Source organism: Gordionus sp. m RMFG-2023, chromosome 5 (assembly GCF_954871325.1).
Source record: "Gordionus sp. m RMFG-2023 chromosome 5, tfGorSpeb1-WG-v2, whole genome shotgun sequence".
NCBI classification, from domain to species: Eukaryota; Metazoa; Nematomorpha; class Gordioida; order Chordodea; family Parachordodidae; genus Gordionus; species Gordionus sp. m RMFG-2023.
In genome coordinates this window covers 9,663,622-9,677,481 of record NC_088779.1, presented here as the reverse complement: position 1 = coordinate 9,677,481, position 13,860 = coordinate 9,663,622, and the positions used below count along the sequence as shown (strand labels likewise).

At 26.8% G+C, this 13,860-nt stretch overlaps 1 protein-coding gene across 2 annotated transcripts in view; it reads left to right on the top strand.

Moving 5' to 3' along the window:
* The window catches only part of LOC135929388 (uncharacterized), a 38,700-nt gene that overhangs the window by 6,499 nt on the left and 18,341 nt on the right, over positions 1–13,860 (top strand). For both annotated transcript variants that reach the window (XM_065465939.1, XM_065465938.1), the window contains exons 7-16: positions 678–776; positions 1,264–1,635; positions 3,244–3,351; positions 3,598–3,875; positions 6,128–6,236; positions 8,188–8,364; positions 8,871–9,005; positions 10,951–11,057; positions 12,557–12,895; positions 13,472–13,724. In XM_065465939.1, coding sequence (XP_065322011.1) covers positions 678–776; positions 1,264–1,635; positions 3,244–3,351; positions 3,598–3,875; positions 6,128–6,236; positions 8,188–8,364; positions 8,871–9,005; positions 10,951–11,057; positions 12,557–12,895; positions 13,472–13,724 — 1,977 coding nt within the window. The remainder of the gene's footprint in view (positions 1–677; positions 777–1,263; positions 1,636–3,243; positions 3,352–3,597; positions 3,876–6,127; positions 6,237–8,187; positions 8,365–8,870; positions 9,006–10,950; positions 11,058–12,556; positions 12,896–13,471; positions 13,725–13,860) is intronic.

The following is a 13,860-nucleotide window of genomic DNA, read 5'->3' as shown; positions in this document are numbered from 1 at the left end:
ATTATAGTTATTATATCTTAAATTGGCATTCATCGATAAGTATTATTTAATTCACTCCCCCTCAGACTTAATAGAGGCTCATTTTTTGAACTGTTAATAATATTGACCTTTTGGGTACTATGAAAAAGTATTATACCGACCGACAATATAATTAACTCATCAAATCCCTTATTTATTAATGGTAGATTTCAGACAACGGTCTGGAGTACCGCATTAAAACTCGAGCATATATAATGGATTTTTATTTCCTCGCAACAAGCAGAGCGAAACCATACTATTTATCTTGAAATAATACCTTTATCTATAAATTTTTTATATGCCCTTTAAGATTTTTCCCTTTTTATAATGCAGTAATAACTAATTTATAGATATATGCATCCCAAAAATTTCCGTGAGTATTGATTCTTTATCTGTTACACAATTCTTTACCCACCTTTTCCCTCACCCAACCTTATGAAGTACTCCCACACTATTATTCTCGTTAGCTGTGAATGCAGGGTAATGTTTTATGAGCTCCATTTTTTTACATATGGTTTTTATAAAAAAAATGGAGATCATTTTGAATGCAATATTTATGCTGCTTTGGATTTGAATATAAATTTTTTTTAAAAAATATGTGATACGTTTTGATTCATCGATAATATACAATTTAAATAAAATTAATTTCTTTCGCACAGAAAAACATGTACACCTCAATGGCGGAGTTACTCGATGATTTTTTTTTGATGTTCAATAACGCCATGGCATACAATATTTCCGACAGTAAAATATACAAGGTAACAATTACTTTTTTGGATAAAAATGGACCTGATAAGATTTTAATCTTTATTTTAGATATGAATTATAATTTTTCATTCCTTTAAAAATAATTTTTGGAGATATAAAAGTAAAATTTATAATCAAATTTGTACATTTTTCTTTTATATTCATGAAATTAATTTTATATTATCTTCCTTATATTATTTCGATTTAGGAATGTATCTTGTATGTATTCGAAATTTATATCGATACTAATGGCAAAAAAATATCAATAAACATGTGTGAATTTTTTTTTAAATTCAAGTTGTTCTCTTGGACCTATTTTCTAGTACAAGATATCAAAAATACTAGGTTTTTAGCTACTCCAATTTTTTTTTATAAAGTCCTATGCTACGTTCAGATTTTTCAGGGTTCTGGTCTTTTAATTTAGTCGTTCGTCTTTTTCTTTCCAAGAAACTTTACTTTTATAAATATTTTTACAATTGAAATTTTATATTTTACAAGGATGCTCTCTTTTTTAAACGGTATCTGAGAAGGAAGCTGAGCGAAGAACAGCACACCTATGCAAACATTTTGCCTTCGGATTACTTGACTAATCTAGACAACTCTGACCCCAGCTTAATGGGCCCAGACGACCCCAACTTAATAGGTGACGACTCCAACCCAATGAGCTCGGACGACGCCAATTTGTGCTTAGACGACCATCTTCCAGTTTTTAAAAAATCTAGAGGTAGGCCACCCAAAACTGCCCCAACTAACAATGTTAGTGTTGGTATCAAAAATATACCAAAAGCTACTAAAGAACCTAAAGAGAACGACACGACAAAATTGATGGGTAGATTAGTGGAAGCGTATAACGAGATAACTCGGCTCGAAGTTAGTGGCGATTATAACATTTATAAAAGAGTGGTATTGATCAGAGATCTGTAAAGCTCGGCCATTAAAAATTCTTAAACAAGTTACCCGACCTTTAAAATTCCACAAATAGTCAGACTCTGTCCTTTAAAATTTTACGGAAAATCTGGCCTAGCCATTCGAATTATTTTGTAAGAATTTTCATGTGATCACATTTTTGTCTATATCTAAATCTATATTTTATATTTATAATTGGTTTATAAATAATGGGTTTAAATTTTTATGTATTTACTTCTTTTTATATATGGATTTCGTATTTTATTTAGAGAGCTCTTGAAATACAATGAAATAAGCATATTGTAATTTATTTTCAATATTAATCAATCAAAATGTTATGAAATTTAAAAAAAATATGTATATATCAAAATAATAATTTTCTATAAAATAAGTACATTTAATTAATTATTATATAAGAACAACAAATCATCAATATATCGTGTCCTTTGCTTATTGCAGACCTCTGCTATGCCCCATCCCTGTTTGAGGTTGATGGCCTATTTTCTTAAATATTATTAAGATTTAATTTTATTGGATTCGCTCTGTTATTGTTAGATAGAATAAAATATAATATTCCGATTGATGCACTAATGAATATTTTATTAATAGCAAGGCATTAAATATTTATGAAATTTTTTTTTAAAAAAAAACAATAAATAATAGAGTATTAAATATTTGAATTATTTTGAAGCTAAAATAATATAATACAAATCACGGGTTTCACAAAGACAATGTAAGGAAAGAGACGAGAGGAAAGAATATAAATATTGAAATTGAAAATATACAAAATAAAATTAAGTTACTGGAATATCATAGATTTATATAAAACTATATCACAATTTTAAAATAATACTTTGAACGTTGAAAGTAAAACAAATATAATGTAATTTAAAAATATATATTAAAAATATCATGTAAACTATTTGTAAATTAAAATCTATATAAAAAACTGTATAATAAAAAAAATAATTAGTATTGTAAATTGTATGTTGGGTGGGAGGAGATCAAGAAAGAGAGCCGTGGATGGCAATGCAGTTAGATCTGCATATATCAATAGATATGCTTATAAAAAATTTTACCCGGCCCTTGGACCGGGCTTTCGGGCCGAGCTTTGCATATCTCTAGTATTGATATCAATCCATCAAATACGATGTGAAAATTTTTACATTATTTTTTACCTCTTATATTTTATAAATTTGATGTATCTTTTTTCTTAATAAAATAAAATATATCTAAATAATACTACCTTGTTCTTTGATCATTAGGTTTTAATCTAAACCTCTAGCGGTTATTTAGTTTTTGCATCTTATTTTATTAACCCACCGATAATGGAATGTTTGTATTTATTTGTATTCGTACAAATAATAAAATTAGTATTTTCGATAATTGAATTTTTTTTTTTAAAAAAAAGAAGTATTATACAAAAGCGGTAAATATTATAAAATTTTATAAGAAAAAATGATGTGAAAATATTTAAAAAAGTTCCATTGTACGAATATATTTGAATAAACAAATAACGACCGAAGAATGAAGAGGGTATTATTTAGCTAATTATGATAAAAATTTTCAAAGGATGAAAATGGTTACAAATTAGCGTTGCACTTCATCAAAAAGCTTAATGACCCTCGCGCGAATTTTGCTGATTTTACCGATATCGAAAGGGCATTGAGGGAGGGACAAGTATAAATTTCACTTCACATTTTTATTAATAAGTCATTAAAAGTAAAACATTCAAATATAATAAGCTACGCTGATTGGCTCGCAAGCTCGAACCTAAATAAGTAATCTAATTTTAGACTTAGGAGGGTATTTTTGACTCCTTTCTTATACTTATAATTAGGAACATTAAAAAAATTCTAAAAATTTTTTAGTAGTTTTGAATGATTTATATTTCTCCATTTTTTTCCTCCTCTAAATAATAACCAGTACACTTCAGTTACGAAATTGCTCGGTGACGCCTTTAAATTGGTTCAAGCCTTCAAAACCCACATTTACAATGTACCCAACGAACCTTCGTCTATAGCAGGCTATAGGGCTGCCGAAGCAATGCAAAGTTTTTTGCTTAATAACGCCAAATTCAAGGAGATCATAGCATCGGAAAATAATATGAATACCACCGCGGTTTATGATGGGAACAAAAGGAGTGCCAATTTAAATAGCGCAGAAATTGTGAAAGAGGATCCTTCCGGGGCTGGACTTACAAAGTAAGCCGAATGATGTATACACACGATAATAATTTGATTTAAAATATGTACACCAATTTTTGAATCGAATTTTGACCATTTATGAATGTGATAGAGTAAATATGTGAATGAAAACGAGCTATACGATACCTATTCATCAACTTTCAAATATTTATACATGTTTATCCTTTTAATATGGAGTGTGTTGTGTTTATAATTTATGCTGGCCATAAGTGGTAGGGTTGTATTAATCTGCAAATTTATAATGGAAATGCATAATATGTTCTTTCCTTTGAAAAACGATATGTTCATTATTAATACTTATGTTGAAGGGTAGGTTTTGTTTACTATCTAAATAATTTTCTAATGAAGAATAAAGGTTTTTTTTATATTTAAATCAAATTTTATTTTTATAATACATCCCTGAAGGAAAATATAAAATCTTGAGTAAAACTAGTCGAACATATACTTATTTCAATACATTAAGATAAACTATGTTGGAAACTAATGTTAAATAATTGAAAAATTATTTATATATTAATAATATGGATTATTTTAATATAATTTTACACAAATTACTATTTTTAAATAATTTTGCATGAATTATTTTTTTATTGTCAAAATATTTATTTAAATAAGATATAGTAAATTATTCAAAAAATTATTTAAAATAAGCAAGACAGAAAAAAATTAAATCGTGATTTTTGTTTAAAAAAATTACTGATTTAATCAGTCTAATCCTACTCTTTGATTAAATTCACTAATTATTTTTTGCTTATGCAAAGAAAAAATATTTTTTATGTTGTTAAGTTGTGTGATTATACCATTTATTAATTATTTGATCTAATTTTTAGCGACCCATTTGATATTTCCTTTCTCAGAAATTTATATTTAGTACCAATAATAAGCTATGTATTATTATTTAATAAACTATCATCAAATTTTCAATGTCTTTTTTGAAGTGATTTTTGCTATTTTAGTGATGTAAAAAGGAATTCTTGTTCTGATTTATAATATCCAACAACTTCCCTTTGCTCTTTATTAGGCTTCCATAGAATTTTTAAAATAGCTCTGCAGCACTTACCTTTTAACTAGGGTTGTTAAACGGCTCGTTTTGAGCCGATTTTAAAAGAGGCTAGCTCAATATTTTAGCCAGAAAAATATTGTCTAAGCCTCGAGATTACGATAATATATGTCTAGAACTTTGTTCTTTCTATGAGCAGAATCTTCAGACTTACGTAATATTTTTTTTTGATAAAATAATGAGTTAGCCCTTTTTAAAAATCGGCTCAAAACGACCCGTTTAACAACACTACTTTTAACCATGGTGCTAATATTAAATTATATTTGAAACAATAAAAAGGTAAGAAAAAATTCACCCCGAAATAAGTTATATTGCACATTTAATTGCTATTTATTAAAATAAGAATAAAAATTAATATTTATTATCCACTATACTTCCTTCCGAGCTTTCGTTTTAATCATAAATCGTCATATTATGATTGGAAATTATTTGGATAAACCTATTAACTAGAGAGAGTATACATTGTTCTTATTTAGTTAATAGCACCACACTCATACAAATGTTAATGATTGATTGTTTAGAATTAATATGTCCGACTTATGTGTTAGATACAGGCAAACCGAAAGAGAATTAAGGAGGCGTCTTTAATATTTTTTAACCTCTTGTTCTTGTTTGCATTCCTTTTTTTTTACTTCATTTCATCTAAGGTTTCATTTACATTTTAGGGATCCTCGTATAATACCTCGAAATATTAATTTTGTATATTTTTTTAAGATGTAGTAATAACGGGCTTATAATATCGACCGGAAGTCATGATCCCTTCTTATAAAATGGCACATATAAAATTGATAAAATGGGGGGGGGGGGGTAGAATACCATAATAATCATGCAGCCATTAATAACCAATTTGTAATATTTCACAAAGTAGCAAATTATACACTGGTCACCCAGCTCATTCATTACCCTGATATATAAAAATTGAGCTTTTGCGTTTTACTATCGTGCTTTTTTAATTTAAATAAAACGTAAAGCATCCCTTGTTTAAATTGAGGCATGATAAAATATGCGAGACGTAAATTATAAAAAAAAATGTATTGAAAAAGCAAACCATTTCGCGTTTTTTAGGTTTTTGTGCTTATCGATAATTTGATCAATTAGCGATACCACTTGAAATGCTATTTGCGTTTGCAACGCGTGAAACGCTCAATTTGTACGCACTATATACTAATCTATTTTTTATGATATTTAGGGCTCTACGTTCTCGTTTGCAAGATATTTATAATGAGCTCATGAATTTTCAAGATCGGTCTTCTAAAAAATCCTTAGCCGCGCCATTTCTTAAGCTTCCTTTAAAATCGGTATATAATAATTTTGATATCTTTATTTTTTTAAAAAATATCCTGGGCCACAAATGATCATCCGCTATTAAAAGCTCTAAAAGTTTTTTATATTTCAAATTTGTATTACAGTTTGTGAATTATGAAACAAAAATGGTTGACGTCTCCTTATTAATGTTGAATCAGTAGTATTTTTCCAAAAAAAAATATTAATTTAAGTTATTAATAATGTGGGAATCGACGATTTTTGATAATCACGAAAGTTAATTAAAATTTCAGAATAATTAAATTATGAAAGAATAAAATATTTTATTTTGTTTTGGTTAACCGTATATGAGATCAAAAACTAAGGTATGAAAGGCAGTGTCAATGTGAGATTACTAAGGAAAAGTATAAAACTTGGAATCAAATACAATGTTAAAAAAATATTGGAACCCGTGATGTTCCTTAAATAACTTTTGCCTCGCGTTTGAAATATATATTTTTTTAATATTTTATATTTGAAGTAAAAAAAAAATTTAAATAAAGTTTCACCAATTCATTCATTTTTTTTAATTTAGAAATTAAGTTGGTAAAGAAACGTTGAATAGTATAATATCAATAAAATAATAACTTAATTGATAAATATATATTTTACTAGTTGATAACCCGTCAAGAATGACGGGAATAATAAAATCTTGAACTATTATATGAAATTTTTTTTAAATACATTTTTTTATATAAAATAAATGACAAATTTTAGTGATTATTTATTCATTTTATTAAATTTAGCGTAAAATATATGAAATTGTAATAAAAATGTAGGGTAGATATTGATAAATTGATATTGTATGTCATTTCCAGAGTTCAAATATTGTTGTTGAGATAAAAATTTTATACTGGCATATTTTGGGGTGGTAATATGAGATAAATATTTATTTTTCAATTGGCTAAATATAATTTAAATTTATTTGTTAAATCTAAATTGTAATAAGTACTTAGGATTAGTGAGGGAGTTAATTTTCTGGCATGGGAAGATATTGATAAATAGGTATTTTATACTATTTTCAGAGCTCCCATATTGTGGTTGAGATAAAAAAAAATTTACTGCCATATTTTGGGGTGGTAAATAATTTAAATTTATTTTTTAAATCTAAATTTTAATATAAAAATAATTTTATAAAAATTAATAAATTTTACTTGATTGAATATAAATACTTACGCTAAAATTAATATGAGATAAATGTTTATTTTTCGATTGGCTAAATATAATTTAATTTGCTATTTTAAATTTAATAATATTCATTTTTGCCATAATTTGAGGTGAGGTTAGTATTCTTTTTAATATAATTGAGGTGTGGTTAGTATTCTTTTTAATATAACACAATAAGATCTAAATTATATAAATTAATTGAAAAATATGTTAATAGCAAAATAATAACATATATAAGAAAGATTATATTACAAAATTTAATATAGAAGGTGGCTGAGTGCAAAAACGTTTGCCTTTAAAACGTTAAGTCATAGGTTCGAATCCCGTAATGTACAAAAAATTTTCTTAAAATTTAACATTAGAGATATATAGTCTCCATCGATTTATTTAACATTAAGAGGATAGGAAAGTTGATAGAAAAAACAAAAATTAACATTAAGATTATACGAAAACGTTCATTTCTTGATTAAGTAGATTATATATATAGATTATAGGCTAAAAATTTGGCAATCCATTCATATTGTATTAGAAAAATGGAGATTTTTCTATATTTTGATCAATGTTATCCTTAATTCCTTTAAATAGTCTAATCAATGTAATGTAGAATTTTGTTATTCATTTCTTAACATTTAATTCATAGATTCCATTTTAATTAATAAATCCGTGAAATTTTACCCACCTTTTATAAGAATCTTGAACACGATAGGTCTCACTCAATCCTTAGCAAGATTTAATGATATTATATAAAAAAAACATTTACATAAAAAAACTATATTTCAGGAGTACCCCGATTACTACCAAATCATTACCCAACCCATTGATTTAACCACCATAAATCGCAAACTGTATTACAACAATAATATTTCCTACCAAACGGCGCAAGAATTTTTCTCTGATTTAGATCTCATGCTCGAAAACGCTTTCACCTTCAATGATCCAGAATCCACGATTTATAAAGTATTTTGCTTCTTTTTATCGTTGTTGCATTTTAAAGCAAGACATGATTAATTTTATAAATAGTTAGAGGGGTTGTATTTTTTTTATCAAAAGCAAAAACCCCATTTTGCTCGCAATTTAAAAACTATTGTGAATTTTTTTTTTGGTTTTTATTTGTTCACAAAATAAAAGTCAGCTATGTTTTAAAAATCATATCAATTATTGAAGTGAAAAGAGTTGTGGTAAATATCGAAACTAAAAATAAATTTTACTTTCTAATTTAATTTGGTATTGTTTTTTTTGTTAATGATTTTTTTTTAAATAAAATATATATTGGAATGTTCAAAATGTTGCATTTTTTGAAAAATTCAAATATTTTATTTCCCAGCCATATACGTTAGGGATCAGCGAAGCTCTACCGGAATTTAGGACAAGTTTTTCGGGCTGAGTCAGATAACTTTTATAAAATTATTTCATGGTTTGGACCAAAAAATCTTTTCATATTCACTGATTTTTTTTTACCTTAGGAAGCCTTGCAATTATACAGATTTGTGTGCGAAAAGAAAACGGAATTGTATGAAGAGATCAAGGGTAAACCAGATGTCCAACTCAGGGTTAGAACTATATTCGTCACTATTTACGTTGGGTTGATCACTCATCAGGTTCTAGCTTACTTTTTAATATTATATTATAAGTTATATGATCAAATCTAATATATAAATATATAGATAATGTGGCCTAATTTTATCTTTTGGTGATGGTTTTACCTTCACTTGAAAAGTTAGGAAATACATATGATATCAGATTCCATTAGGATTGTGCCGAAATTAAATATAAATTCTGATCTGGCCGATATTTTTAAGTTTTTAAGCCATTTTTTTATTGTTTTTGTTTATATACCATGATTGTGTAATATGATTAAAGTTTTTTTAAATATTTTATACAAAATTTATTAAATGAATAAAACGAAAAGAAAGCAAAGCAAATAGTGATATTATTTTTTGTTATATATTACCTATAACAAGAGTAGGAATTTAAAAATATCTAACGAGTCACATTTAGGCGCAAACATTGCCCATTTTTAAAATGAATAATTAAGAGCGAAGAAGAAAAACAAAATAAACCTTGGCCATGAGAAACAAAATTTTTTAAAATCTTTTATTTTTGCAAGTCATAGTTTACAGTTAGTTATTTTTTTAGCCTAAATTGATTTTTTATGACATCTATTCAAAGATACATAACAAGTAAAAGATTAATAATAATTGATTTTTTATGACATCTATTCAAAGATACATAACAAGTAAAAGATTAATATATATATCGGTTATCCGATCGGTTTTGATAAATATTGGAAGATTTTGTGATTCGGCACCGCCCTAGATTCCATATTATTTTTTTAAAGATAAGTTAATGAATGAATCTAGCAAAATAATTCCCCTAGAAATTAATTCCCTGGAAGATTATTCCCCAGGAAAAAAATTTCCTGTAAAATAATTCCCCGGAAAAAAATTCTCCCTTTTTAGATCTTATAAAATATTTTATTTTTAGAAATTAACGAAATAGGAAAAAAAATCCCCAAATAAAATATTATAAATTTTTGAGAAATTCGTCAAAATAAAAAAAAATTTCCCAAATAAAATTCTTAAACAAAATTATGAATAATAACTAGTGATTAATATTGAATTTTCACATTTTTTTTTCAATTTTAAATTGTATAACTTTTTCATAATTTTCATCTATTTCTATAAAAATCTATCATGTTTTCTTTCCAAGATGTCACAAATCTATATTTTTTATGCTATCTACTAAACCGATTTATCAATTCTCATATTTTAAGATTACCCTATTTAATCGCTTAGAATTAAAACAGAAATGCTCAAAATATCCGTAAACGTCGAGAATAAATACTCAACGTTCAGAAAATTTTACTGAATATAATTTTTTTTAAGAAATATTTTCGTTATTTTAACGGCGGGATTATTTTTGATAATTTTAAAAAAAAATATTCTAGGAATTTTTTTCCGGAGATCTCTTCTTCTTCTTCTCCGTTTTATGGCGATTTCCAGGTTTACCCGGGTAGGCCAGTTTTCCCTCTGATTTTTCTTTTCCATTTTTGACGGTCCTGAGCATCAATACTTGTAAGATTCAAGCTTCTCATATCCGCCGCTATCACATTTGTCCACGTCATCTTGGGTCTTCCTCTAGGTCTTGATCCTCCTACTTCCATCATTGTGCATGCTATATTTAATTTAAAATCTAAAAAAATGGGGAATTATTTTCAGGGACTTTTTTCCTGGGGAATTATTATCCACTTACCATAATGAGTACAACACTCAATTCGTGTTTAATAACACAGGGCTCGTACAGTATCCAAAAAAAACATGCCTAAATTTATTTACAAGCTATTTGTATATAATTATACACCGTACAATTTATATAAAATTATCATATAATTTTTATTGTCCCTTTTTTAAAAATCTAATTAAACGATTAGCTACGATTGCATTAAATATTTCTTATTCCGTTGTTTTTCTAAAATTAAACTTTTATGTATATTTTAATAAAAAAAAATAATGTTCTTTTATTCAATAACCCCCTCCCTTATAGGACAATCGTGGCGTTTATTACAGTGATACATTACAAGATATTATGCAAGGATATTCCGAAAAACTACGTGATTTGCCGGGCTACTTTTTCCCCAGTTACTTTAAAGGGTAAATAATATATTTGCACAAACATTGTAGGAAAAAATTCAGGGATAAAAAGGTAGACATGTAATCATTTGGAATGATTTTATTCCTTTCCTCTACATAATTTTAAAACGTTTATATAAGAACATATGAAATTAAAATTTGACATGAGGATTGTTTTATTTTTGGTCTAATATTATATAAATTAAATTCAGTGAAAGTAAATTCCTGCATTGGACCTATATTTTCCAGGCCAGTCCCGGACAGTAAAATCAGATCAGAGAGAAATTTCATTTATTTTTTTGTCCTACCTACTATTTTCAAGGATTCTAGTCTCCTTTCAAATTGCGACTCTTATTATTTAGTAAATTTTCTAAAATTATTTATTTATATCAAAGTTTTAAATATAAAATCTTTAAAAATTTGTGATTTCATCTTGAAATAATTTTTTTATGCATGAAAAATTATAAAAAAATATATAACTTAAAATATTATATAAAATTACGAATATATAAAATTATAACAATTGGTTAAATTTTATTACCACCATCCTGTTTATATATAATTGCCTATTTTGCCCATAAATATAATTGTCTTATTCCTTTACTGAGAAAATAAATTTTATTTTTAAAGCAGAGTGGAAAAAATTATAAGCGCTAAATGGAAAAAATATCTTTAATTAGTGTAATTCATTAGGAAAACATGAAAATTTAAATTTTTTGACGAAGTTCAATGAAAATGCTTGAGTTCCAGTCTGACAAAGTTTGAGAGATCGTATTTAAACATTGCAAGATTATTTGAAATAGTCCAAAATCCGGAAATGATTTTATGTAATTATTATTTTCACATTTATTTTAAATTATGACCCTTTAAAACTTGTTTTTTTTTCTCTCATTGAGTTGCATTTAATTTAATAATTTTTTTTAATGATCCATAAACACAGTCTTCATACCAATAGTTACCAATACCTATTACATTTTGGGAAATAAAGCTCCAAATTTTATCAAAACCATAAGCAAAAATATGAGGCATATTAGGCGACCCCAACGAAGGATTCAACTTTCGTCAGCAGATTTCTTTTTTAGCATTCACTCCTCTTTAGGGTGACATGTACTATTCTTTTTTAATGTTTCATATAAAATTTATATATTTTATTTTTCACATAATTTTTATATATTACTTTTTTAAAAAAAATAATTTTTTTTAATATACGAAAAGATATAAAACAAACAAAATTTTCTTTTTCCAAATATAAAAAAAAACGAAAGAAAAAAAAGCTTAAAAATGATTTTAACGAAATGTTGGAAAACTCAAAAATTAAAATTAATTTCCTTATAACAAAAATTTCTTTTTAAAATAAACTAAATTTAACAAAAATGAGCAAATTATAAAATGATTGGATCAAAATGGAACAGGATAAACAACTTTTTGTGTTAGTTTTTTCTGCGAAAAACTTATTTTTCATCCCTAGCGTCATACATGCAAGTTGCATTTTAAGAACTGATTTTTGCACGTTCAAAAAGTAATCCCATGAATTTCGAGACCATCAAGCGCTATCTGGACACCGATAAATACACGAGATTAGACGTATTCCAAGACCACGTGCTACATTGCCTCAAAAAGGCTCTCTTTTACGCTCTCTCCAAAAAATTTGACCACCAAACCAAGTCCAAAGCCGAAATTAGTGGAAATATCAGCGAGAGTAAAAATGATTTTGAACAGACAAAATGTGTGAACGCAGGGGTCGAATTGATGAACCGATATTTTGTGCTCAGAGATAGGGTCTGTTTGAGAACCGTTAAAGTTAGTCAGCCCCCGTCCTCAGAATTGGAACTTAGTGATGGACATGAAAGGAACGACAGGTTTATTTTAAAAAATTTTAATGTAATATATTTAAGAAAAGAAAAATAAGTATTTCTTGAACGATTTTAAAATGGGATAGAGCAGTTTAAGTAATTAAAAAAATATAATATTATAATCTAAAAATAAACCCTATAATATTCAAATAATATCGTATTACAAACACGATGAATTTCAACCCATGTTCAAGGTCTTGGGTCGATTTTTAAAGAGGTAAGATTTTGGCAAAAATAATATCACGTAAGCCTCGTTATTTAGCAAATAAAGATCCAAACCTTTCTGCCATTATGATCAAAATCTCCAGGCTTACATAATATTTTGGCTAAAATCTTAGGCGGGCCTTTTAACAACACTACTTCCGACATGAATATTTACTAATAAATTATTTTAAAAAGTATCCTTCCTTACTCTAGCTTATATCCATAAAAAACGTTTGCTTAAGCAAATGATAATCTAAAAATTTTAATATTACTTATTACTAAATCTACCTTTAACCTTAAATATCATTACCTAAAATCAATTTTATTACAAAAACAAAACGATCTTTTTTATTTCGACGCTATTTAAAACTCCTTAAGGTACCTCCGATATTTCGTACTTAGATCATTGGCCGCTTTTAATGAGAATAAAAATAATTCGGAGTTTCCAAAGCTAGTGAAAAATTTTTTGGTTCAAGGGAAGAAAGCCGATGAAAAGAAGCACGAAAAATTCTCCATCAAAACAGAAAATTGTAATAATTCCATCACAAATATGAGCGTCAATGAGGATGATTGCGCCACCGAAGAGACCAATTCTAACAGTAACGATGTCAATAGCAGTTTTGGTGATTGGGTAATTTATCTTAACCCCCCATTCATGGTTAGCGCGAAGCGAATTATTCAAAATATGCTGTATTTTGGTATACTTCGCCGCGAATTCTCGCTAACTGTGAATGAGGAATTATTGTTATCATTATTTTTTTTTAAAT